Genomic DNA, 27,994 nt, shown 5'->3' with positions numbered 1-27,994 from the left:
TTCTTGGAAAAAGATATTTATTTAAAAAAGGAAAGGACTCCCATAATCACATAAGTTACAGTATTGTTCAAAATGATGCATTGAAGGTGTGACAGTTTATCCATACATTCTAAAACTCCCCAGAGAGCCTATTGCTGGTCTACTTATCGGTTGTACAATACTAAAAATCTTGAACCAATGACGCAGTCTTAAGTCTCTGTGCTTTTGAAGGTGCAGACTTGCATTGTAGCTTAACCAAATGTTTGCATTAATAACTGGCCATAAATGTGTGAATATATTCTTTAGCATACGGATGAAGATATGCAAAGCAATAAAATTTAATTATATTTCTGCAGCTTTATTCAGCATTAAACATGAGAACAAAGACAAAACAACAAAAAGACTGCCTTCATGGCTGGTGTTGTAAAGCTAATTTGAATACCTTTTTTGTGTTAAAATAAATATTTTATGGCTCAAACAATCATAAATAATTATACATTTCAAGCAGCTATAATACTGTACCACATGGTATCATGTCAATGGCTTGCTTTCTCCATGTAGAATTAAACAAATTTATAGTATGTCTAAATAATAAGACAGCTAATGCATGTTATCTCACTAGTAACTGCAACTCTGTTGTATCGACAAAAATATCTATGTATTTCCTTTTAGTGCATCACTCATTTTATGGCGAGTGCAGAAAATTTTATGGAGAAGAGTCAGTATATGATGTTGGTAAAAGTGGATCAACAAAGACCCACTGAACATTACAACGTTTGTAGAAAAGAACCAAATGCTGTCATGTGTCAGGTGTAGATTGTTTCACCCATAACAGTAAGGTAGTGTGGGTCCAACTGGAACTAATCAAATTACAATATGAGAGACAACTTGTACCTGAACAATCAACATAACACATCAATAACCGTTTTTTCACTGTTTGTTCACACAGGCCAAATATGTACAAGGCCAAAAGTATGTGGACACTAGTCATTGGCTTCTTATTTCATTGCTGAACAGCTTCCATTCATCTAGTTTCTGATGCTACAACAAATTGGGAACCATTTCTCAATGGGCTCGCTTTAATATAATGGGACGCTTAATGTGATGTTCAAACTTAAGACCTTCGTAAAATACTGCAACACAAGGTTTGTCTTACATACGGTATCATTTCATTGGATGTAGCTTATAAGCATGATTTCTAAGACTACAAAAAATAATCACAAATAATCTGTTGATTCGTTTTTTCACTTATAAATGTTGACATCTAGATAACTAAAGGATTAATTAGGATTACATTTGTTTTGTCTAACATGAGAAAAACCCAGAGAAATAACCAAAGACAGCCAGCAGGAAAACTCACGTAAGTCACTTATTTATCATCACATCTCCTGAGAATTCTTTTGAATGAAACTTAAGCTTTAATTGAAAAGTGAGATCCAAATTGTGCTCCAACTTGAGAGAGTTGCAAATTCTTTTATTTTGCAGCAGAAAATTATACTTTTCAGCCAAGTGGTAAGAGGCTCAGAATCCACTTCAGACCTTTTAGAACGGATGTGTAATTAAATCATGTCTGGTCTTTCAAAGATATAGAATATTTATATATTTTTTCTCCTATCCAGCTCTGTGGCTAAGTTCCATTTGTAATATTTTGAGAAAAATCAAACTTCACCTTTTGTGAACAATGTAAAACAAAAAAGGTGTATAAAGACAGGGAGACAAAGCCGAGCCTGTCCAGATACTTTGGACCATATATAACTTAATATTTTATCATCTCTTCTGATAAATATGGATAAGATCACAGACCAGCAAGCAAGTGCGCACATTTATATGATTCATCTTACAGTATCATTAACAAAATATTCATTCTCTGTAAAACAATAAATTGCTTGGAAAACAAATAGATGAGGGAAAGTGCATAAAGAAAAAAAAAAGGAATAGGAATTCAGTTGAAAATAATAATAATTATAGGCTATATTAATAATGAAGGGCACAGACGGTAAACTACTGATCTGGTTAAAGCCGCTGATATCAAACAATGCATCTGATCCAGGTCTCATTAGAAATTTCAAACTGCACGCCAATGATGCAGGCAAGAGTGGATGTAGAGATGAATAATAAAAGTGTGCTCCTTGCAAACACCACTGTGTAGCCCTTCACCATTCTGAACGGTCAGCCCATATTTGGTCTTCAGAAGTCTGATCAGTTTTCACTTTTTTCATGCATAAAAAAATATACCACCAGCACACAAATAAAAAAAGTCCAGTTGGACATTAGTTTGATGCTGAAACTTCAAATTCCAGTTGAGGTCCGATTTATCATTGGGTGAAAAAAGGGGTTGAAGTTTGGAGGGATTCCATCTCAAGATTGACGACAGTACAGATTCTGTTCCCCAAATGTACTTTATCCAGGTCCTGCTGAAGACCTGCTGACATAGGAAATTACCAGCTCAAACATTTGATACAAACTAAATGTAAAATAGTTGAGCCTCAGTGATATTCATAAGGACAGAGGAGGGGAAAAATAGGACCAAAATCCACAACAGCTGATCAGTTCTCTTGGGAATTGAGAAAAACAAATTGTGTGACTGGTTGAGTTGAGTTTCCACATTCGTTCAAAGTTTGGTAAACTGGGTGCTCGTCAGGACTTATATCTGTGGGCTGAACACTCCTTTGATTGATATTTTTGGACTGATAGAAGCAGCTGTCTAGAAAAGGCTAATGAAAAAGACAGTTGTCACCCCCTCCACCCGATATCTACTGCATCTTGGAACTGCACTTAAATGGTTCCTAAAATAATTTTAATGGTTTTTGTATTTGCTGCCCAGCAGCCAAACTCCCAAAAGCTCTAGGGCGCCTGAAAACTGACGATAGGAAAAAGACGAAGAGAAAAAGGTCAGTTTACACCAGTACAAACCAGCAGTTTCATTTGTACTGATCAGAGTTTGGTGCTGGTTCAGAGGAGCCCAGAGCTAGCCTATCTGTATCTGCCCAGAGTAAATGGTAAGGAGGAGCATGATGAAGAAGCCTGTCAACAGGCCAGCGTTTTGGATTGCAAAGGTGATGACGAAGGAGCTGCCGCCGGCATTCTCGTCCTCACGGCTTATCTCGTTCATCTCTGGAAACTGAGGAACATAAAACAGAAGGATAGAGGTCCTTTCAGATTGTGTTTGATGCACTTATTTGATGAAAATAGAGCATGTTTTATTTTTAACATGTGTAATGTTTAGGAGTATTTTCTTTTTGCCATTAAAAACATTACAACTTTGTTTTGAAAAATGCTATATATACAAAACCCATTAATATGTGATCAAGAATAATCATTATGATATATATTTTCAGAAGGATTTTCTTTCTCCTGAGTGAAAAAATCAGTACCATCTGGTAAAGAAGGACAAACTTCTGCAGTTTTTCCACATACAAACAACCTCTACCCAATAGCCAGGCATGCTGGTAAAGTCTTTTAATGAAACTCATACATGATATTTACTTCATCTTAACCACGTACTGACCATGTCGGCCAGAGAGATGTAGAGGAACATTCCCCCTGCCAGGGCAAAGATCCAGTTGGGAGAGAAGCTGTTGCCAGCCAGGATGCCAAAACCCATGCCCAGGTAGCAGCAACAGGCTGACAGGAAGTTAAAGAACATGGCCTGTTGTAGGCTCATCCCAGCATTCAGCAAGATGACAAAGTCTCCTGTTTATTTCAAGGGGGAGAATGATACTAAGTGTAGAACATGTATCTAGGAGGAATTCTTCAAAAACAGCTAAAACAGAAGAAAAATGATTCTCATGCTGAAAACACATCATTTGATACAATAACAATGACTTTGAGTGAGATTTTCAGCAAAATGATCATAAGAATCATCTACTGGCTCAAAGCCCATCCCAACTCACCCAGCTCGTGGGGGAACTCCTCACACAGGATGGCCACCGAGGTGCTCATGCCCTGGAAGATGGAGACGGTGAAGGAGGCACCAATGGCCAAGCCATCAATAAAGTTGTGCAGGCCATCACTCAGCGTGATCATCCAGGCCAGTGTGCCAATGTCAGAATAAGTTGTCCCTTTCAGCCAATAGCAGCCTCCGCCACTGGCACCAGAGTTCTTCACACCCTCTGGGCTCTTGGAGTCCTGGCAATTACAGGCAAATACATGTAGAGAGAGCAGCAAGAGGCAAACACTGTATGAGCGAGATCATCATGAAGTCAAGCTAACATCAATAAGAGACAGATAATGACGCTATTATATAGTAATACAATTTACTGTAATAGAATTTTTGCCTGAATGTAAAATGCATTTACATTTTATAATACATTTTGTAACCTCATTTTCAACAATGAAAATTCTATTACCAGGACAATTAAAGTTTTAGGAGTCTAGTCATGTCCAGTGATGTAAACTAAATACAAAACAATTAAAAATAAAACAAATCAGGCTTTCCGTGGTTCATCCTCTGTGTCCACCCTCACCTGAGGTGTCTGTGCAGGGCTAAGCATCAGCTCGCCTTCGCCTGCATCCACCTTGCCCAGAGCCAGACTGGCCTCTCCGTTCTGCTGCAGCTTCTCCCTCTCTCCCTCCTCCACATCCCCATGAGCTGTGGAGTAATTATCTTCTTTGGGGAAATGACTGTGGCCATGGCCCTAAGAAACATGCAGACAAACAAACAGATAACATGATCTATAAAGAAGAGATTGGAATATAATAACTTTATTAAATTAAATATAGAGGAATATAAATTCTGAACCTGAGAAATTTAAATGCAGCATTTTCCTCAAGATGTCTTGTGTTAATTTTGTGGTAATAAGCTATTAACACAACATGTTTGAGCCGTTTGCCTCCATGACAACTAGTTAAAATAATGGAAAGGAATATATTTTTTCAGAAAAACTGACTTACATCCCATCTATAATTCTGCATTTTTACCAAGATGACAAATTTCCCTTGTCGAAAACGAAAACAACTGGAATTACGCTACTAATTCTGACAAACAAGACACACTCACCCAGAGGCCAGTAGTAATTACTCACAACTAAAACTTTCTTTCGTGAGTGAAATGAGTGAATTCCCCTCTTAGGCAATGGCCAGAAGAAACAGAAAAGCACCATAGCAGGACACTTTGATGTTCATTGGTTTTTGATGGCAGGCTATGAGTGTGTGTCCAAAAACAAATATAAAAGATAAATGTCAACATAACTGTTGACTTTGTTGTCAAACGTCATATTAATGATTAAAAAAAATGAACGTGAATCCCACTCTGCGGGGCATATTAGAATGCATATCCTTTTCAATATGCTAAAATATTAGACTGACTGGCGAATTTTGTGCATTAGCTGAATTGTAAACTGCTGAAAGCCGTGCTGTTTACAGCATCAGTGCCTCAGGCTTAAACTGCCCGTAGCAGTAAAAACACCGAGTCGTGTCACCTGAAGAAGCCTCTTGGATGAGAGGTGAAATATCTCCAAGGAACTTCTTCAAGTCCAGTGGATTGATTTAAACAGCTTTGGATAACCATGACCTGGATGATTAAGAACCTACACAGACATCGTGTTCCTGCTTTTTTATTCTGTTCCCAAACGTCTCAGTGGGTTTTAACCCTTGGATGTAGCAAAGATACCCTTGAAAAACAACGCTTGGAATAAAATAGTGACAGGGAAGGTTAATTGGAGAAAATGTTCCACTTACCCCTTGCTTCTGTCTGAGAAGTACTCGAAGGACCTTCTCAGTGAAGAAAAACAGGTAAAAGCCTCCGAACACCACAACAGACTTGAACACGTAGGAATCCGCCATGGGATCCAGACCAAAGGCCTAGCATACGTGAAAGAATGTGGCATTAACTTTTAAGGAACGATGACAACAGTTGTTACATCATTATTATTCAAATGAAAGATGTGGTTTTAATTCTGCTCTCACATGGAATAATCACTAATAAAACTCTCAACAAGTAGTTGACACTAGTGGCTGTCAACTACTTGTTGAGAGTTTAATTTCTGGAGAAGAGTGGATGGTCAAATAGATTTTATTTTTGCAGCTAAAAAAATAAAATTTTCATTTGAGGTTATTGCTGTAAATTGAGTAGTCATGTTTATAGAATCTTCACTTGGTAAGATCCCAATGTCACATTTAGTGGTATCTATTGCACGCACTGTGATATGGGTCTAAAAGTCCCCTGGTGTTTGTTTATTTAGACATAAGAGAGATAATAGATTTCAAAGTTTTATAAATATGGGATGCATTTAGTAATGAAATGTTGGACTCCATAGAGCAAAAAATTCTTAAAATTGATTCTGAAGAATGAAGAAACACAACAGTTATTACTGGGTCATTGTTTTCTACTGAAATCACAATTATGAATAGAATCTTTAACTTCTTCCCCATAGACTTACATACTGGCTCTTAAAGGTCTTGAACAATTCTGTTTACCATATTTTCTGGACCATAAGACGCGACATTTTCCTAAGTTTTGAACCATGCGGCTTATAAAAAGGTGCGGCTATTCTGCGTATTTTTCCTCCATTGCTAGGGGCGCTCTAACCGGAATTAAAATCAAAATAGACGAAAAAACAATTCGAAGAAGAATAGCCTACGTTACTTTTTCTTTAGCAGATAGAACAGGCACGAGAAATTACCAATTTGTAATTATTATCAAATCCTCGCCCCTTCATCATGGAAACCACATGAAGAAGTTCGTATGATGCAAGTTTTAAGTTGAAGACCATCGAGCTTGCTATCCAGGAAGAAAACCGTGCTGTTGCACAAAAGCTAAGCGTCAATGAATCTATGGTGAGACGTTGGAGTCGGCAGCGGGAAGGGCTTATGCACTGCCAAAAATTGAGAACAGCTTTCAGGGGACATAAAAGCAGTTGACCTGAACTTGAAAATGTGCTGGAGGACTGGGTGAACACACGGAAAGCAGGTGGCCGAGGTGTATCCACTGACTGAAGGCAAAAACAATCGCACCCGAAATGAATATCAAAGATATCAAAGTTGGGCCATCATGGTGTTTCAGATTTATGAGACGTAAAAAACCTATCCATCAGGGCACGGACCACTGTCTGTCAGCAACTTGTTTTTTTACAGTACAAAATCGTTCTGTACATGCAGTAAATATCAAATTTTTCTACATTGATATCTGCGGCTTATAGCCTGGTGCGGCTTTTATATCTTTTTTTCTTTTTTTTTAAATAGAGCGGATGCGGCTTATATACAGGTGCGCTCTATAGCCCAGAAAATACGGTACAGTGCACCCTCATTCCTCGTGGTTAATGCATTCCAGGACCCACACACGAATCACAAATTCCAAAATATATCAACGTACTATTTACCTTATTATTTACGGTAATTTAAACATTTTTGAACCCTCCCCATACCGATATTAAACCACCTTCTATCTGTATTACCTTTTCCACCACTCTTATCGACTGTTTAAAGCACTTTTGTGTCTCACGGAAATGCATTACGTTCCAAGAATTGTGGAATGAGCGCACTTCTGGATGACGTCAGCCAACAGAATGCGCGTACGGTATCATGTGACTACCAACCAAAAATCCACAGTGAGGTGAAGGCGTGAGTCTTGATGCGCGAATGCATGAGGGTGCACTGTGCGTATTTAACGGAGTCGAGTTTTTAGATCACGGACTACAGTTATTTTATCTACGGTAGTTTTTCCATTGCAATTTGTGAGAGCAGTCCTATACTGTAGATGTCCAGCATTGTTTTTTATTTCAGCACCTTGGGCAGTTGCTATGATAATGCTCTGTTGTGACATGAGTGGAGCAGCTGATCTGTAATGTTTAGCAGTATAAAAAATAGTCTAATTAAAAATATGCTGATGCAACTGGGTAGTGTGTTAGCTTAACAGTATGCACAATAACTCACCATACTTACTGTGATTAATATAAAAGCTATATATTAATGTAGTTTTCAAAACACAGCACTTCACTGAGGCTCTGCAGCTAAGTGAGTCAGCATCAACGCTACCTCTGGGATGAGCTGAAACAGGGCGTTGGAGTACAGCGTGCCAATGGCCAGGGCTATGAAGTACAGCAGCAGTCGCTTGTAAAAGGTTTTCTTCATGAAGGGCACCACACATGCCCCCACCAGCGAACACAGAGAGATCAGTGTCACACACAGGATCCCATAACCCCACACTGATCATTGGGGAGGTGGTGGACAAACAAAGGAAGGGGAAAAGTGAGAAAAGGAGACAGAGGTAACTGGTTTAGAAGGATTTTCATTGATTAAACACCAGGACAAGGAACAAAAACAATAAAAACTCCTAAAAAGAAAGGAAGAAACAGTGGAATCAAACTGAAAAGAGAGATGTCAATGATGCCTGCAAGTATTTCAAAAGACAACAGGATCATTTGTTCATTGAAACAGGTGACTAGAAGTAACACCTTTAAATTCCTTTTGAAAACAATGTGTGGTCTTGGCATTCCTCTGTCACACACACACACACACACACACACACACACACACACACACACACACACACACACACACACACACACACAGTCCTCATACACTTAGATGCATCTATACCCCTACGAATGCCTCAAGCTTCACAATCATTGCTACTGCAGACAAAACAGGGGGCAAATGAACTTTAAATAGTCTGAGAGAGACAGAACAAGTCTAACAAGCGGTCATATTTCAGTCTGAAGGACGCTTGCAGGGTGCTGTGCTCCATTTCTCTAGGATTGTCTTACACAAAGTAATCATTCCCAAACCCACAACAGTGAGACACAGTGCTGTACATGCTGAGGTGGTAGAAGAGTGGGCTAAACCATCTCTGAAAAAAAACCAACTCATGGTTGTCCCAGATGTCAGTACTAAAGAAGGTACAGACACAGTAAAGCATTGATCAGATGATCGGCGATGCAGTCAGGGTAAAGCCCAACGAAAGCCCATGCCACAGCGGTCATTAAAGCCTCAGGAAACCAGTGGCAGGAAACAAAGGCAGGAAGAGGAAGAGGTAGAAATGACCAAAGGACAGACAGGCGAGCACACTGCAAACAGCAGCTACTAATTCAGTTCCAGACAATTGGCCGTGCAGTGAAGTGAAACACAGAATTTTTGGCGTTTGCGCTACAGAAACTAAAATGAGATGTTTAAGGAATGTGAAAAGGTGCGTAGATGGTGGATTGATAGCAAACCTCTGGCAGGAGCTGCAGAATGGAAGTCGTATACAGCGTGCCAATGGCAAGAGCGATGAAAAAGGTGAAGACGTACTTCATAAAGCGTGTCTTCATTACAGGCACAACTATTACTCCAGTGAGGGCGAAGACATTGATCACTGTAACACTCAGGAAGGAAAAGCCCCAAACTGGCGGTTTGAGTAATGAGAAAATTGGAGGGAAGAAAGAGTAACATTAACACAAATTCATATGAAAAATATGAGGTAAAGCAGATGAAAATGGAACAAAAATATCCAGCAAATGCAAAGCTACTGGCCTCACATCACATCATCTGTATCAGGTTTGTTCAACTGTGAGAAAATTGATTATTTATTAGTTACATTTCCATCAAAAAAGAATCCAAAATCAAAATTACAACAGATGATTCTGGAAGCAAGAAAGTGACTTTCTATATAAAGCAGCAGATTCGTAAATATGCATTGAAAACATTATTAGTTTGATAAGAAATAACCACACCATTTACACAAATATATATTACCTACATAAGCTTCATACATATTTACACATATCTTTTTTTTTATTGTGTTGTATAACTTTTTGGTTGAACTAAATCACATCTCAGCTTTCAATGAACACAATTTATCTTTTTAGCTTAAATTATTATTTATGTTAAAAAAAATTCTTAGTTAAATGGTTGGAAATCAATGTTTTAGCTGAAACTTGTAGAGAAGAAATAAGCTTAATGCAAAAGTTCAATTTTTTTGCTGTAAGACCTGTAAAATTTCCAAAAAACGGTGTGAATAGATACATATTTATGGTCTGATCTTCTTTAGTAATTGGTGACTTTGTTCTTCAAAAGAAGTCAAAACTAAAGCAGTTTGTAATTCAAAAATATTTCTTTCAACAAGCTACCAAAGCCAACGAGTGACCTCTGTTAGGCACCAAAGCAGATTACAGTGTAGATATCAAAACCTCATCAAAATCTTTGGGACAGTGAAGAGGACTTTGTTAGGGTATGTACATAGGTTTGACTTCAACATGATAAGTTCAGAAAATATGCCTTATTGGGTCTCTGAAAACAATAGCTAGAGATGTATGACATTGACTGGTGAGAATACAGTCAGGATAAATCGGGGAATAGACGTGTGACCTGAGGCGCCCCACCATCAGCTGACCTCCACGGCTTCGGGAAAGAAACAGCCCTCGAGCCAAAATAAGCTGCCCACAGGGGGAAGTGTACCAAGGTGAGCAATGAAGGAAAACAAATATTTCCGCGGAGACACAGAGATGGCGCCAGAGCTCTAGGGAATTAAACAATTTCTCCTCTTTTCCTTACTTATTAAACTGGGTTAAAAGTAAGAAAATAAATGTGTGAGCTGACTCAGCACAGAGTCACAGCATGAAGAGATTGATCAGTCATAAACAAATAGGAAGGCAATGATGGTTACTGCAGTTACTTTCTATTTTTTTCAGTGAAAACTTTACATTAGTGAAACCAGAATTGTTGTTTCAGTTGTGATGCGGATTCCAGGGCAGAAAATAACTTTAGTACGTTCTCAGAGACTGTCATATTCATTCATTCATCTTCCGAACTGCTTTATCCACCGTAGTGGGTCACGGGGAGCTGGAGCCTATCCCAGCTGTCTTAGGGCGTGAGGCGGGGCAAATTGTAGGCGCGACGCCAGTGCGCCGCGGAGCCACACAAAGACAGACAGACAACCATGCACACTCACACTCACACACTACGGGCAATTTGGATTGGTCAATTAACCTGAAGCATATGTTTTTGGAGGTGGGAGGAAGCCGGACAACCTGGAGAGAACCCACGCAGTAATGGGGAGAACATGCAAACTCCACACTGAGCGGGACTCAAACCCGGACCCGCCTTGCTATGTGGCGACAGCGCTACCCACTGCGCCACTGTGACGCCCAGACTATGATATATTATTTTTATTTATAGCTTCCATTCAGCTAGAACTCAGTGTTTCTTAATTCACACTCCACTCTGGATCTCTTAGTTTAGAATTTTTATCAAATTTAGAATAGAGGCAAATGCCAAAGGTTTGTCAAGGACATGCAGCCGGGCGTGAACTGTCTGCAGTCAGCACATTGCGTCCACAAAAGAGGAAAGGAAAGAGGAGGACATTTGCAGATTCAGTGCTTTCCTGTCTCATCCTTGCATACTTGTGGTGTCTAGAGAATTTGGAGGCTTTCCAACAAAACATAAATGTAGTGTTGAGCCTTGGCTTCTGAGCAGTCACTTTCATTTTAGGACACATTTTGAGCTCACATTTGATGAGAGTTGGTGGAAGTTATATGACCAGCCACATCTGTCTGTGTAGTATACATTCCAATTTCTTGTCAACCTTTTGAAACAGCTATGTGTTTATCATGTAAATAAACTTATTTTCATTTGAATTTAACCAAAATCTTTGGTAATACAACTCAGCTAAATGGCTGATCCAGGATTTTGTTTGTTTGCTTAGAAACTGTTTCTTATTTTTCAGGTTTTAATAATGTTTGCAGAGGTATAGTATGTTTCCTCCAAGGGCTCTTTTCTTTCTCAGTGCATTCAATTTCATTAGTAATTTTGTATCTAAGATCACAGTTGTGTGAAATGGGTGGGCACGGGGAAAAACTTGAAATTAATTCTCGACAAATATGATGATGTGCACTCTCTTGAGAGACCCAAGTCATTAAAAACGGGTAAAGAAGCAGTAAAAAGAAGCACAGAGGAACAAGAACAGGTTAAAAAAATACAGACAACCCTCAATATTCATCTCAAAAACAATTGAAACAATGAAAGGATATGGCAGTATTTTTATATCGCCAACAAATGTATTATAGCTTCAACTTAATAACTCCTTATAGATTATTAGGCAGTGAAAACGATTATCAAACATCTTTATTTTAAATTGCTTTATTCCTAAAAATGTAGCAAGTAAAAATTGAGGACATGTAAAGCAACATGAATTAACACATAATACCAATTATAGATCAACCATCAGTAACAAATCTGCACACACCTTCGCTGTCTGAGGGCCTCGGGGACAAATCTTCACTCAGCTCCTCCTCCTCGTTTTGTTCCCGACAGGAGCCAGCATCCAACTGCTGCAGCATGGTGGGACACAGCTTCTGTAAGGCCTGTCCATCCAGTCGCGACTGCTCGCTGATGCTATAAAGAGCCAGCGTGTCTGGAGGCAAGCACTGGAAATGAACATAACGTTCAGTCAGATAGGCAAGAGAGGTTACCACTTCACTAGTAACAATCAGCTGCATTCATCAGGGTCACATCTGAGTGCATTTCCCTTAAAAAAAAAAACCATTTACACAAAGACAAGCAGGTAAAAGGGAGAATGGAGAAATCTTCAACCTACACACGAGATTCAGTATCAACTCTGGTAAGGGGCTTCGCAATCAGCTGCAAAGTGTGCAGCTGAGTGAAGAAGAAGGAGAAATGTACTTTAATAATCCCCTGGGGAAAATTTGATTTTCCGGGTCGTCAAGCTCCTCAACTGTTCTCTCGGTGAGTGGCGAGTTCCCCAGAGGTCAGGGCCACGTCCTCCTTTCAGGCTGAGCTCACCCTGACTCCAGGGTGGGTGTCAGTATCATCATACCCGGCCACTTCAAAGACCTTCATATCCTCATTGGAGCATTAGAAGTTCTATTAGTCTGGCTCTTCACCCAGGCCTGTTTGCCATGGGAAACCCTACCAACATAGCTCCTGGTATTAATCAAGCCTTCAAACTCCTCCCCCACCACAAGGTAGCAATTCAAGGGGTTGTATAAGTATATAAAGTCTAATGACGTCTAAACTTCCCTTTGAAAATCACCCGAAATATTTAACATCAAAAGTCATATGAAAAGTCAACTACATCAATGGTGACGAGTCATAACTGGAAAAATAAGCCAACTGAATTTTATTTTGTGAGGACAAATGTTAACCATTTAAACATAGGTGGAGCTTTGGTTGGAGTCACTCCAGTAACAAAATAAAAGAAAACCCAAACAAATATTTGCACTCCGGGGAAGCAACAGTTCTTGCTATGAGTTAACTGTCAAACATAATCTCTTAAATATATTGAACAAACATAAGAGTGACACGTGTCCTTCCTTCACAGCACCATGCGTTTCACCAAGGAGGAGAACACTGGGGGTTATGGGCCACAATTTTACTTTGGTTTTCTGAGTCACACTCACACCATCTGCCTGGCAGTGAACACAAGAACCACATATGATCTCAGACTCCCAGTATATAATTTCACACATGTGCTTCACAGTTTTGTCAAAAGAGAAAAATCAGAAATACGTTCAAAAGCAGACTAGAAACTGAGTTACTTTTCTATGACACTAAGCACGAGAAACATGCTAAATATTTCAGCAATGTGGTACCAGTGGTTCCTGCTTCTTTCAGCCATGAGGTGAATCTCATACCAATCTGTCAGTGCTATGAAGAGCGACACTGATTTCTTCCATTCATAGATTATGTTTAAAGTTAGCTTTTCACTGTTTGTCCAACATATACTACTTGTTAGTGACGTCAGTCAGTAGCCAAACTTGAGGGGAGCTACATGGACGTGCACTCCTCTTTAGCTAACTTTGACTTTTAAACCATTAAGCCAGCAATAGTAGTAATAGTAATAGTAAGTACTGTAGTAGTAATAGTAATCTATTTTAAGCTAACAAATCCTTTTTTTTTAATATAGTACAGAAAAAAATCTAAATTAAGTTACAATTTGGTGATGTTTACAATATATGGTTGGACGGCATGACAAGCATGGAGAATTGTTTTGGATCACCAAAGCAGTCTTTGTGTTGTTTTTATATTTTATGGGTGGCAGTAGCTCAGTCCACTGAGTCTTGGGCTGGGGGCCAGAGGTTGGCCAGTTCAAGAACCATGTGGACCAAAAAGTTTGAAGTGTGAACTGGCTGTGGAGAGGCGAAATCAACTAACCAGCCACTCAACTAAGGGTCACAAGTCTCAGAACCAGATACATTTTGGTGAAAAAGCTTGCTTTGCTAATGCAGTGAACTTAACTGCACAATACATCACTGGTCACTGGAGGAAAATTTTAGCATTGAGACTGGATACTGGAGAGGGGATCTAACTTTGGTCGCTTGTTTGGTTGGCTGTTTTGTCAATAAACCAACAAATCCTGCCATTCTTCCAACTTTTATCAATTCTGACGTTATGGTAAAGCCAGCCTGCCCTTACCACTAAAATGTGTTCATTATTATAGTCTAGTATATTCCAATTTATTTTGACATTTTTCCTATTAGCAACATGATCTTATGTATCAATGTACACAACACTATTTTCAATTAGTCATAATAATTTCAGTAGGTTGCTCCACATGGTCAGCACCTCCCCAAACATTTGTTTGCTCCACATGGCCAAACCTGAACATTAAATCCTGCTAGGCCAGCTATGCATCAAAATCGTTTTCAGTTTGTGGCAAAAAATTTTTACCCTATATGTATATTTCCTTTGGTTTACAAAAGACACACAAAGTACCCAATTTAATCATTTATTTTAATTCAAGTCAAACAAATGCATGTAATACGTCCTGTTCTGGCATAAATTTTCTAAAAGAGTAACACTTGGTTTCAGTGATCATTTTATAGTCTTTTATAGTGGTTGGATGTGAACTTTTGTTGTTGACATTTGTGATCACCCCTGCTTCAAATTATAATATGTTAACTGAATATCAAATGTAAAGTAACTAACCGATAACTCAGTAGTTACTTTTCTCAAGTTGCTTATCAGCTGAGGTTAATCGGACTTTTCTGAAGTTTTTCAGCCCAAAGATGACAAGTTCTTGAGCTCTGATTTTACAAAATATATTTAAGATGTGGGGGAGGGCGACTGCAGGAATTACTGAGTCATAGTCACATTACCACATGTTTGTAATTGAATGTGCTACGATGGTTAGTTCATGACTCTGAGTAACAATGCAGTGTTCCTAATGGCTTGCAGTTCTGGCGTAATCAGCTTTTATTTTAAAGCGTTAAGTGTTCAGAACACATAAGTTTGTACAAGAGAGTATTTCATCAATTTAATGATTCCAGCAGTAGTCCGTTTAGCTGACAGCAATGTCTTCTGCTGTCGGCTAAGAGACATTGCACATTATGAGAGATGCCCCCTGCAATATCTCCACATAACCAGCAGCCATTTAATGATTCTGCACAACCTGAAACAACCAACCAAACAAGCGACCAAGGTTGGATCCCCTCTCTTGCAATGCGTATTTTTAATAGAAGTTATATTGGAACCACAAGACATCCACAACAGGAGAACACTCTGTGGTCTGATGTTTGAAGATGACTGAAGTAAAATTAAATGGAATACTCAAAGAAAATGTATGTGTGTAAGTGGGATGGGAAAGCCAGGTTGACTGTTTTATAGATCTATTAGGGTTTTATATACAGTAATTGTTTTAATGACTGATTGATTTTTATTCACTGTAGTATTAACTGGCCATGTTGCTGAGGTGGAGAACTGTATGAAACCTTTCACACATTAAAACCTGGCAGGAAAGCCAGCTGTTTTCAGAAGCACTCGTTTCCCTGCATTTGACCCACGCCAAGAAGCGGTGGGCATCCTTTTCAGCGCACAAGAAGCAACTTTAAAGAAGCTCTAAATACTCATACAGTATATTCAAGTACATACTCAAAAAGCTGTAACCAGAGATCCATATAAAAGGATCCTTCCAGACCCAAGTAGCCTGAATGAAATTCAGACTTGCCAAATCCAAAAATTTATTTGCAATGAAAACCTAACTCATGACGGGACAGCCTGCTGGAGGCTAATGTCAGGAACAATGATAGTCGTTTAAGAAGTAGTTTTAAATTTATATTCAATGGGAATTTTATATGAAAGATTTAATATTTTTTGCTAAATTGGTTTTGGTGTAGTGAGTCTATTTATTAATAAAAATGTTTATCTTGACTTTTCTTTTTGCTTGTGTGATACACAGTTTAGATACACAAATCACAGTTTAATCTAACATTAAACTCTCTTAAAAGCCTGCATAACAATGCAAGTATTATTCTTGCTGTGTTTCTCACAATTCTTTACATCTTTTATATCTGAGGCAGAGCAGAAACAGATGTCAAAAGCAATGTTGCATTCATGCCAACCCTGACATGTAACTTTCTTTATTTTCTCTTCATGATTCCTGAATTTCATGAGGCCAAAAGAAAGAACTTTATCAACATGGATCAAAGTGTTCTCACCTTGGAGCTGTTAGATTTGGGGAGAGCGGTTGCAGGCGTCTCCGCCACACTGCTGCTGTCGCTGTGGCCATCACCCTGACCTAGGCTGAGGAGCGCCAGCAGTTCTCGAAGCTGTGGCACCGTGATGGTGCTGTTGTCACCATGACGGGACAGCAGGTTTTGAAGAACCTGGGCTGGGGACTGTGTTTCATTCTTCCCCTGACCGGTCACTTCGCCCACTGGAAAGATAAGCCCAGCGACAGCCAGAAAGAACATAAGTTGTGTCTGGAGGAGGGTGAATGTCATCGGGGCACGGCCATGATGGGACCAGATAAGCATGGCTCCTTTACTGGCTGCAGGACGATGACCTGTGGGGCAGGGGGAGACAAAAGTAAAATACATACTTCAAACAAAATGCATCCCTCCTCCAAAAACCCACTCTTTTCTTATGGTAATATTTGTGTTATTTTCATGAGCAAAAGCAATTCAGTCAGAAGTGAAATCGCGGCTCGAGAGGAAAAAAATGAAAGTGAGGGAAAAAAACACTGAGCAAAGACATCTGGGTTGCTCATTCTAAAATATGAAAGAAATTTTTAATTTACTGATATTTTCATTTTTCCTCAGTTAATAATCAATTCATTAAACATTGACTGAGAATGACAAAGTCCAGAGTTTGGGATCAGACTCGAAATGAATTTCAGCCAATCAGAGCTCACTAAAGTGGACTTTAAACCAGATTAAATTAAGCTGTGTACATTCAAACATTCTAATCAAGAAAAAGAACAAGATCAAATGCAAAGTAAACTAGTTTTCCTCTTTCCTGCATCAACATGGCATAAATGGCATGTCTTTTTTTTTTCATTTGAATTGACAGATCTATCCTTGTGTCATTGTTATGTTTTAAAAGGTGTAATGAGAAAAATTTGCAAATAAAACTTCAAAACTTTCAAAACTGAGCCAAAACTTTTATTTAGAAAAAGCTTAGTGAATCATAGGGTGCATTATTTATTCCACTGCATGAGGTTTGTCTTATCATCCACTTGTGACAACCTGTGGGGGTTTCACCACTGGCAGCACTGTGGAGGATTGTTTTGAGAAGCAGGTCTCTTTGGCTGGTGCTCTTGCACAATAACCCCCATGCACATAAACAGTGTTTATTTACAAAACGACCCTACATGAACTCTCAATTACAAGGCCCAGCATTTCAAAATCATGTTCAAACTTACTTCATAAAATACACCTAAAGAGTGTAGTAAGAACTGGTTTGCACACAAATCAAACAAACAAAATTGTGACTGAGGACAAAAATAATGTCACAACAGGAAAACCCCCACTTGTGCTGACAACAACTACAACAAAGTTGTTAGATAAATTTAGTACAATTTAGTAAAAATTTTCACAACTGCAGTGCATAAATCATCACAAGAATGTTTGATCCAAGAATGTTTGAGATGTGAACAGATGACACACTCTGCTCCTGTAGTGGGCCGTCACGAGTGTGACCAGCTTTCATCAAACAATGTGTGATCACATGTGATTCAGCGCCAAACTTTAATATCCAATAGGATAATGAATGTGGGTCAGTCATCGATATGTGACTAAAGTTGTCACTGAATTTCTGTGCCTGGTGTAACAGTTGTGTCGATGTGTAGTTATTCAGAGGAAATGACACCAGTCTGAACGATTATAATTGAAGCACAAACATAAAGGAGAACACAAGGAATCATTCTTCATCAAAAACAAACAAGGAACAGGAAGTCAGCGTGGTAAACCCAACTGCCAGTTGATGATACACACAATATACTAAGTACAGTGTATGAATCAATAAAGAAATATATGTAAAAGGCCACAATCGAATAATGCTTAACAGCTCCCACAACTACCAGTTTCATTCATTTTGACTTATAGTTTACTGCATGACTGCTTTCCCAGTTTTACAAAAATGAATTACAGAAAACATTAATTTTCAATTTGTCCACATATCTAGAAAAATGGCACATCAATAAGTTTACTCCATACAAATGAGTTTCTCTTCTTTCCATCTTACTACACAAACCATACATAGACCACTGTTTCATTTCAGTACACCCGCACAGCCTGGATGAATAAACAGACCCATTCATTTGTTAAGGAACACTCACCTTTTCCTACAGAGCCTCTAATGATAGCTGGTGCGTAAAAGCCCCTGGGGGTCAGTCTTTAGGCCCTCAGGCCCTGAGAATTCTAAGTGATGCAGGTTAGGAGGAAAAAGAGAAGGAGCACGGAAAATAGAAAGAAGTGGAGTAGAAGTACCCGAAGAGCGCAGCAGGTTCCTCAGGAGTGCAACAGACTGAGAAAGAAACAAAAAGTGAAGGTTAAGACTCCCCAGTGAAGAAGACAGCAACAAGATATAAAGACAGAAGAGAATAAACCTGAAATATAAGCTTATATTTCCTAGATTTACGTCTCCCACCAATTCAAATACATTCCCGGTTTATTCCAAGGTCAAAACGCTGTTGAGGTAGCCAAAAACGGACATTCAGCTGCAGTGAAGCAACATAGCACACTGGAATAAATATGATCAAGGTTTGGCAAATTTTAACGCTTCAATCAGAGACAAGAAAAAAGGAGAAGGCCATCTCCTCCTTCTTTATATGCTGCTGAGACACCCTTGAGCAAGTCGCTACATCCTAGTCGCTAACAACATACATCTGTGTCCATGCTGAGCAGCTGTGCAGAAATGTGAGATAGTACAACTGTAGAACAGAACATTTGTTTTAAAGTCAAGGCACCGTCAAATGACCTGTGATAAAAGCAGCTTTCTCTTACTTTTAATTTGGGTTCAGTCACTGACTTTGTCTCCTTTTTCTCCCTAAGTCTTTGTGGTGAGGAGACAAAAGGAAGACTGTCCTCTTTGATAAACACACCTCTCCAGATGGAGTGCAGGGTTAGGGTTAGCGTCTCTCTGGAATTCTCCTCCTTCACTCGCGATAATGAGGCCTTATTCTAAAGTCCCGGGAAAAGATGTGGACAAAAAAATGTGGACAAATATCGTCTGTGTCTGTTTTAGCTGTGTTTTATATTTCTCTATTGACAACTTCTCTGCCAAACTAACCTTGTGCATGTTTTATGAGCTCTGGACATTGCCCTCCTTACTACTTTTGTTTTTTTAATGAAGCAAAGATCAAAGCGAGGGTTGAATAATGGTGCTGAAATGATTGGATAATCCACCTTTTCTAAATCATATGATTATACAATGATTATTTTGGATTGTTTTAATGTTTTTGGATCTGGATTCAATTGCAGTGGGTGCTCCTTTTGGAATGCTCATCTGTAAAGTTTTACAAGCCAACCAGGCTGATGTTGAAAATACATTTATCAGCAATGACAACATCTGCACGTACTGTATATGGGTCATTCTACCGAATTCGTGCAAATTGCTGTCCCACAATAAAAAAAAATACTTAACAAAACAATTAAGAATTCAGACTTTCAATTAATTAAACTCAAAATATACAAAATCATCATTTATGCTACCTTTAGGTACTTTCTATTGGGAGGTAGTGGTGTCAATCTCTAAACCCTAAATTTCAATCCCTGAAAATAATACTTAAAAGATTTTTTCATTCTTTCCAGTAGTATATTTTAAAATATTTAAATATATGTTTGGTTTCTTTCAAACCGAATGTAAAATATTTAGATTTACTCCGAAGTTTTTTTCTAAATCACAATACAAGCTTCAAAAAATGCTGTCCTATGCTTGTATGCCACAACCATAACACAAGTTGTTTTACCGAGTGGGTAAAACATGTGTGGCTAAAACCCGAATGGGTTTTAGCCACACATCTGAATTTTTGGCCAGGAAGTTACACAGCATCCCTGTCCCTTATGGCTGCATGGTGAGTCATTATCTCTAATCATTTTTAAGTAAATGTGTTCCAAAGTCTGAAAAATCAGTATGTTAATTAGTGTCACAACTGTACACAAATAAGTTAGTACACCTTTAAGGGCTCAAATCAATGTTTAATCAATGTTTTGTTGCGTGTACAACTGTTAAAATATCTCTTTCTAGCCATTTACTTGTTTGTTTGAATTATGCTAGAAATTGTCTAAAAATGTCACAACCGTAACAATTTGTAACGTTATGGCTGTGACGTAAACAGCAGTGATAACATGTAATGTTTCACATATTTAAGGCAATGTCTCATCATTATTGCTACATTATACTCAAACATAGTAATAATAAGTATGTTATTATTTATGTTTATACTGTTTAGTTTACACCTTTATTGTTAACTAGGTTTTAAACCAACTAGGTTTTGAAATAACTAACAAAATAACTAGGTTTTGAACAAATTAGGTGCTGGACTAACTAGGTTTTAAACTAACTTGTATTTTAACTAGGTTTTAATTAACTAGGTTTTGAGTTATTATTTAACATAAAGAGTAATTATTTAATTATTTATGTTTATTGTTTATGTTTACACTATTTCTGTTTACTCAGTATGTTTGCACTCTTACACCTTCATACCAACACATTTAATGCTGCCACAATATGAAGGGTCTTGATCTCTTATTTGTTACACCATTGCACATACCTTCTTATATTGTACATATCTGGTTATTGTATATTTTAATGTTAGTGTTGTCCTTCTGTTTATTAAGTTTTTGTTTCTTTTTCTTGTTTTGTGCACCAATCCTGCTTTATGTTCAATTGCTCCTTGAGGACCAATTAAGTTTTTTTAATAAAATAATAAAGAATAAATAATCTTCTTTTCCTTTCGGCTTTTCCCTTCAGGGGTCGCCACAGCGAATCAATTGCCTCTATCTAACCCTGTCCTTTGCATCCTCTTCTCTCACACCAACTACCTTCATGTCCTCCCTCATTACATCCATAAACCTCCTCTTTGGTCTTCCTCTAGGCCTCCTGCCTGGAAGTTCAAAACTCAGCATCCTTCTACCAATATATTCACTATCTCTCCTCTGGACATGTCAAAACCATCTCAGTCTGGCCTCTCTGACTTTATCTCCAAAACCTCTAACATGTGCTGTCCCTCTGATGTACTCATTCCTGATCCTATCCTTCCTGGTCACTCCCAGAGAGAACCTCAGCATCTTCATCTCTGCTACCTCCAGCTCTGCCTCCTGTCTTTTCCTCAGTGACACTTTCTCTAGACCAAACAAAATCGCTGGTCTCACCACAGTTTTGTATACCTTTCCTTTTAGCTGAAACTCTTCTATCACACATCACACCTGACACTTTCCTCCACCCGTTCCATCCTGCCTGTAAACGCTTCTTCACCTCTTTTCCACACTCTCCATTGCTCTGGACTGTTGACCCTAAGTACTTAAAATCCTCCACCTTCTCGATCTCTTCTCCCTGTAACCTCACTCTTCTACTTGGGTCCCTCTCATTCACACACATGTACTCTGTCTTACTGCGGCTAAAAAAGAGTAAAGAATAAATAATAATAATAATAATATATTGATTTGTAAGTCAAATTTCATTCTTAAGAATCTCAGAGTGCTAAATAATGTATGATATAATAAAACATGAATATAATGCTGATTGGGGGCGCCAGTAGCTCAGTCCACTAAGTCTCGGACTGGGAGGTGAACTGAGAGCGGGAGGTGTCAGTTCACCTCTGAAGCCCTGCCAAGGCGGCATAGAGCAAGGCGCCGTCCCATTAATAAGTTGCTCATTTGATATGCACCATGAAAAAACTAGGTTATCATTTCAGTATGTGAATAACTTGCTTATTAATGTTCTATATTTTTCCTCTTTAATGCACTTTCAAATACAAAACACGTAAGATGTTTTAACGTCATGTTGCAGTAGATGTGCTGCTATGTTGAAGTAATGTAAAAATAGTATGACCTCATTTTACTGATTATAAACATTTGTGTTTGTAAAATTCAAATTGTAAGGCAGGTTATGAGTTAATGTTAAACAATATGGTTGAGGGGATACAGTACAACCTTGCAAAATTAATCATGTGGTCACAATCAAGCAGTACAGTCAGTATACCATAACACTGAATGTTTTATGAAATAAGAATTAAATTAAATTATATGATAGCTATTAGATAAATGTGCATTCACTGTAATAACTATTTAACTCTGACACCTTTAAGATCACTGTAATTCATTTTACAAAAAAATATTGCATTTACTGTAAATTTGGATGAGTCTTGGAAAATAAACCTTGGAATTTGTTTAAAAATTGATTAAATTGTAAAACCCTTCATAATAAATTTCTAAAAATATTCTTTAGATACTGTATGGACATACGATTTTAACAAATTAAATGTAATAGTTTTTATTGCAGTGTGTTGCTGTGTTACGGTAGTGAGACATTTCAGGTGCGGGAAAACATTTCAAGAACAGACAAGGCATTAATACATGAAGTTTAACTGCCCCTTTTCTAGGTTTGTAGAAACATGGCACAATTTATGTATGGAAGAGGTTTTTGGAAATAAACATTTTTTAAAAATGTGTCTCCAACTCTGAACTTTGCACCAATTCGGTAGAATGCCCAATATAACATCCAGTGCAGTACATAAATCTGCAATATACTGGTAAAGCTGGAAAGAAACAGCAAATCTGGATCAAAAAGAGGGTAAAGCAAAAGTTTTGTAGAGGCAGCATCACATCAACCTAACTGAAGCTTCTTGTAGTTTTACCCATTTCTAATATGCACAGTGTCAGTTTTTGGAGACACTCCTCTTAAAAAAAACAACAGCTGCCAGAGTTAAAGTGATCTCTCTTTTCCACATTCATTTTTCATTACATTACGTTACATTTAACCGCAGTGAACTTTCTTACCATGAGCACATGTTGCTAAGCAGTCTAGTTTGGATTTTTTTTACCTTCTTGTGTAATACATGTGACCAAACGAGTTTGCTGTGAACTAGACTTGCAAAACCAGAACACAACACAATCCTGGAAAGCAAGCTGCTGTTGTGCTTCATTCATTGAACTTGGCTTTCAAACCGTCTGGGTCATCCTCATACCTAACGTGTTTGTGGATACCACATACGTCCATACACCTGTGGTAGGTTCAACCACCAATGACAACAAGATATCATTTCTTGTGCAGATATGAACCAATGTTTACTATTGTTACATCATAATATATTTACAATATTCCAAATGAGCAGTAATCAGTTCTCACTTGTACAGCTCATTAACTGATTTTTTTTTTAAGTGCCGGGTTGAGGGAATCTCATCAATTTTATTTTATTATAGCAATGAAGCAAATTTGACTTTCTGAACAAGATCCTCAAAAATCCTGCATCGGCTAAGTTTCCTCTAGTTCACAGTACAATGGCAGCAACTATGAATAGATGCCTGACACCTTGTTTCCTTGACTGTAACAATAACACAAAACCTGGAATAAATTCTATTTTCCTAAATAAGTACTTTTCTGTCTCGGAATCCAGACCTCTGTGAACAGTCTACAGAGAAAGCACCAGACATCTGGGCTCTATTAAGCACTGAAACATCACTACGTTTGTTTCGTGTGTTGGTGTGCACTTTGAGTCCCTGGCCTATTTATGGGGATAAAGAGGTGTTGGGAGACACATCCACCCTACAGCAGAGATGTTAGCCTTCGCAAACCAGATAGCAAAGCCCCAGCTAGCCAGAATGTTAATTATGAGCTGAATAACACAGTCACCAGGGGGTAAAGGAAGGAGAAAAGAGTATAATGGGAAAACTTTTTATCACATGCTGCTGAAGTCTAATCCCAAAGGCTTGGAGCTGAATCCACTTTGCTCATCTTTTCAAGTCTCACTCAGTTCTGAGATTCACCACTCTGCTCTGCCTCATACTTTCCTCTCTGATGATTTGTCGGATTAGAGGCCAGAAACATTCTGGCACAAACAAACCATGATACAAATAAGCAAAACACAAAAAATATACTACATAAAACACACACACGGCTCCAGCAGTTACACAGAGCTCAAACAGACGTTTCCCTTATCGTTATCACATTCATCAGCTGACAATGGTGAAAAAAAATGTCCTGGCTGTAACAAGGTCACAGGAGAAGCTACTAATTGAAACGCCACCCGACAACCAGGTTGTGACCAACTCAATGAAAGAGTGGTGATGAACGCGTGCAAGAATTTGGCGGTTAGATATTTTGCAAGGATTAATTAAGCTGAACACACAACTCAAAACCCACGCTGTCTAGATGGACTTGTGAAACAAAAGTGTGCTGCATCATCAGGAGATGAGAAAAGGGTTCATGTTTGACAGTCAGCTGGAAAACTGTTGCTTGGATTGATGCTAGATTGTTCTTATACTGTAGTTCAGTAATTCAGCTGAAGTCAAGAGGGTTTAAAGTGTTTAAACTTTTTTGGGGGAAAAATCAGATGTTCCAGATTTGTGGAAGGTTACAGTTCCAAAAATGTGAGGCTGAGAGTCATGGCTCACAGATTAGCCCAAAAGAAGCTCTTTGCCACCCAAGAGGAGTCTGAGTCCAGTTCTCTAACTTTGTTGTTGTCTATTGGATCCTGATTTAACTCTTAACTTTATAAAATTATTTCCAAGACAGCCCATCCTCCACTACTTTCGATCATGCAAACAAAAAACAAAAAACAAAAAAGAAAACAGAAAAAAGAGCAGTCAATCCTAATTTTTCAATGTGTGCTACTTTGGTAGCAAATGAAGATCTTGATTTGCCTTTCTTCTTTTGAGATTAACTTTTTTTTTTTTTTACAAAATAATGAGAAGACTCCTCCATTGGACAACATATGTAGAGTAAAAGCTCATTGTGTTACACACTTAAATGATCAAAATATTCTGAGAAACAAGCACTGAATAGTTGATAAAAATGCAGCAAGTTGGTCAATATGAACCTCCAACTACAGATCATTTAGTGTCATGACCCACCCCCCCAACAGAATATGGGAAAAAAAATAATCACAATCAAGATAAAGAGCAGCTTAATGGTTTTAAGTTCTAAATGATAACCATGAACCTGGTAGGTTCCAGTGATCTTCAGCGCTCTGACTTTTACATCCATAACAAAAGCATGTTCTCAAATTGACCTGCAAGACAGTTGTCTGTTAACCAAGGATCAGACAACAACAAAAAGCTCCTACAGACACCCCTCAGCTCCACTTCTGTCTATTTCAAAAGAGCTCCTACAAAGTTGATAACACAAAGGGTAAGGTACCTTTGGTGAATGGAGATGGGGATTCTGCAACCATCCTTTGTCAAAATGGTCTCAATTCAGCAGCTTGTTCTTCAGCAATCAGCAGAGTGGTTTGTCCTCACATCTACACACTCACCTCACTTTATATACTGTTAGAGGGCAGGCCAGGCTAACCCGTGCCGTGGCTCATTAACCTTTCCTTAGGCCTTTAATTACTGTCTCAGCAAGTCCTCGAGCTTCTGTCATCAACCAAGACGGTTATTACTTGAGGTAATGATGACTGTCAACACAATGTTTGGATCACCGCATGCATTGCCAATGTGCTCCACTCATCTGACAAAGGGCCATTTATCATAAAATTACAGTTTGAACATTTCCTGGTATGGCCGATCCCCATACCTGTACCTTGAGGTCAGCTTTGGGGTCAGTGATCAAGAGTCAGAAAGTAACACTGTACGTGTGAAATAAGCATACATTTGAACCAACGGATAATACTTGACATTTTAATAATGCATGGTAAAATTCTGTACCTTTAACCTGACCATCTCTCTATATGTTAAGTGGGTGAATAATTTAGCAGAGGACCACCTGAAATAGAAAACACGTTTTCTATAACAAACCAAGTTCTGGAGTCAACCCTCATGTTAAAGATGATCCTATTACTGATTTGACATAATAGATGTCTCAAGAAAAAGAGCTTTTTGCTGCGTCTCTATATTATTTTAGGCTTATACACAAGTAATGTGGGAGTTCACAGTCAGGCGTCTGGTCGGAGTAGAAACAGCGTGGATGTCAGGGGTGACAGAGCAGCACTGATCGGGTCGTTCGATGCTTTAACAGAAGGTTTGTCATTCCTAGATCCGCTCAGCAGCTCGAGCGACGTTCACACCATCACTATTTTCCACTTTGATTCTAATAAAACAAAACATCACTGAATGAAGAGAAATAAATGAATGAGTCGATGCAACTCTGGGTTAAGTTTAACTTAATTTAAATATTTAGTTTACTTTCTATAACGAGTCACCCCGCAGTGAGCTAAAATAGAAGGAAATTCCGTTGGGATGTAGATGAATGACTTCTCTGTCGATTCTGAGCCGGTTTTATTCACATGCTAACACAGAATCAAGTAGCTAGCTTCTTATTAGCCATGACACTTAGCTTACCCGGTGATGCTGTTCGGGCGAAAAAAGCAGACTTGACGTCAACTAGTCCAAACTATAGCGTCTCTTTCGCTCGGTTTTATCACATTCAGGTACTGAACATGACACATGTGGGCAACAGGATGTCTGGGGCAATGTCATGTTAAATCATTCACAGGTGGACAACATTTTCCTCATGTCGTCTTCCAATTCAAACACTGAATGTAGCGCGTGGACCTTCTGGTGGTGTAGTTCTCCGTGGTGACGTCGACAGTTCGCTGTTTTCACTGTGGCTGTGTCGCCCTCATGCGTTTAAAAGGGACACTACAACACTTTAGCCTAAAACATGATCAGGTTATTATACAGTATTATCTACCACTGTATACCACTCACCATTATTGGTTATTTCAAATATTATTTTCCATTAAACATTAGTTTTGCAAATTCATTTGCAAATTAATTGTTAAAGTTAAATTTGTAAAATTCATTTTAGATGTAATGGTACCAAAGTAGAAAACAGCATTATAAGAAACATCCTCGTAAAGTCATATTTAACTAATGAGGGGTATTCATTTGATTTAAACAGGGTTTCAGATTTTGATAGTAATGCACAACATTTTCTGAATTATCTGAATTCTATTTAAGTATGTAAGCATTTTCCCATGTAAACAATTTTACAAAAGCACATTTCAGAGGTTAATAGCCAGGATCATTGCTGGGAATTCTGAAATATTAGCAGCAAACATGGATAATATTAGTATAGGATTTTCTCCTGTGTCCCTTTCCCCGGCCACATCCACCAGCTCTCACTGTGGGATCCCGCACCAGATGCCCAAACCACCTCAACTGACTCCTTTCCACGTGAAGGAGCAGCGGCTCTACTCTGAGCCCCTCGTGAACAGCAGTGTTTCTCACCTTATCTCCAAGGGAGACACCAGCTATCCGCCTGAGAAAGCCCATTTCAGCCGCTTGTATCCGCGATCTCGTTCTTTTGCTCATGACCCATCGCTCATAACCATAGGTGAAGGAAGGAACAAAGATTGAATGGTAGATGGAGAGCTTTGCGTCTCGGCTTAGCTCCCTCTTTGTGACAACAGTGCAGTAAAGCGACTGCAATACCGCTCCTGCTGCCCAAATTCTCTGTCCAATGTCACGCTCCATTGTTGCCTCACTCGTGAACAGGACCCCAAGATACTTAAAGTCCTTCACTTGTGGAAGGACGTCATCCCCCACTCGGAGTAGGCAGTCCACCAGTTTCCTACTGAGGACCATGGCCTCAGATTTGGAGGTGCTAATCCTCATCCCCGCCGCTTCACACTCGGCTGCAAACCGGAGCAGTGAGTGCTGCAGGTCATAGGCCGATGACTCAAACAGGACCCCATCAT

General features: G+C 38.7%; 1 protein-coding gene across 4 annotated transcripts; it reads right to left on the bottom strand.

Moving 5' to 3' along the window:
- Positions 1 to 26,815, bottom strand: slc39a14 (solute carrier family 39 member 14). Of its 4 annotated transcripts, none has more exons than XM_068311814.1 (9): positions 26,634 to 26,815; positions 16,350 to 16,696; positions 12,140 to 12,320; positions 7,954 to 8,123; positions 5,659 to 5,781; positions 4,446 to 4,616; positions 3,873 to 4,107; positions 3,488 to 3,672; positions 1 to 3,100 (listed from the first exon to the last, which is right to left on the bottom strand). In XM_068311814.1, exons 2-9 carry the CDS (start codon positions 16,665 to 16,667, stop codon positions 2,948 to 2,950), a joined length of 1,536 nt encoding a protein of 511 aa, XP_068167915.1. In that variant the 5' UTR covers positions 16,668 to 16,696; positions 26,634 to 26,815; the 3' UTR covers positions 1 to 2,947. The 4 variants fall into 4 exon arrangements, with proteins under 4 accessions (XP_068167915.1, XP_068167914.1, XP_068167913.1 ...); XM_068311813.1 differs by lacking the exons at positions 7,954 to 8,123; positions 26,634 to 26,815 and adding exons at positions 9,132 to 9,301; positions 25,492 to 25,673; XM_068311812.1 differs by lacking the exon at positions 26,634 to 26,815 and adding an exon at positions 25,492 to 25,671.
- Positions 26,816 to 27,994: the final 1,179 nt, after the last annotated feature.

Source organism: Antennarius striatus, chromosome 3, assembly GCF_040054535.1.
Source record: "Antennarius striatus isolate MH-2024 chromosome 3, ASM4005453v1, whole genome shotgun sequence".
In the NCBI taxonomy this organism is placed as follows: domain Eukaryota; kingdom Metazoa; phylum Chordata; class Actinopteri; order Lophiiformes; family Antennariidae; genus Antennarius; species Antennarius striatus.
Note: the sequence above shows the minus strand (reverse complement) of the source record. Positions and strands in the feature narration are given on the sequence as shown.

Coding starts and splice junctions, on each gene's coding strand:
- slc39a14 (XM_068311813.1), bottom strand. CDS start 25,525: ATGGTTGCAGAATCCCCATCTCCATTCACCAAAG. Junction 16,697..25,491: donor CCCATCTCCATTCACCAAAG/GTACCTTACCCT, acceptor CCTGCCCCACAG/GTCATCGTCCTGCAGCCAGT. Junction 3,101..3,487: donor ACATCTCTCTGGCCGACATG/GTCAGTACGTGG, acceptor TATGTTCCTCAG/TTTCCAGAGATGAACGAGAT.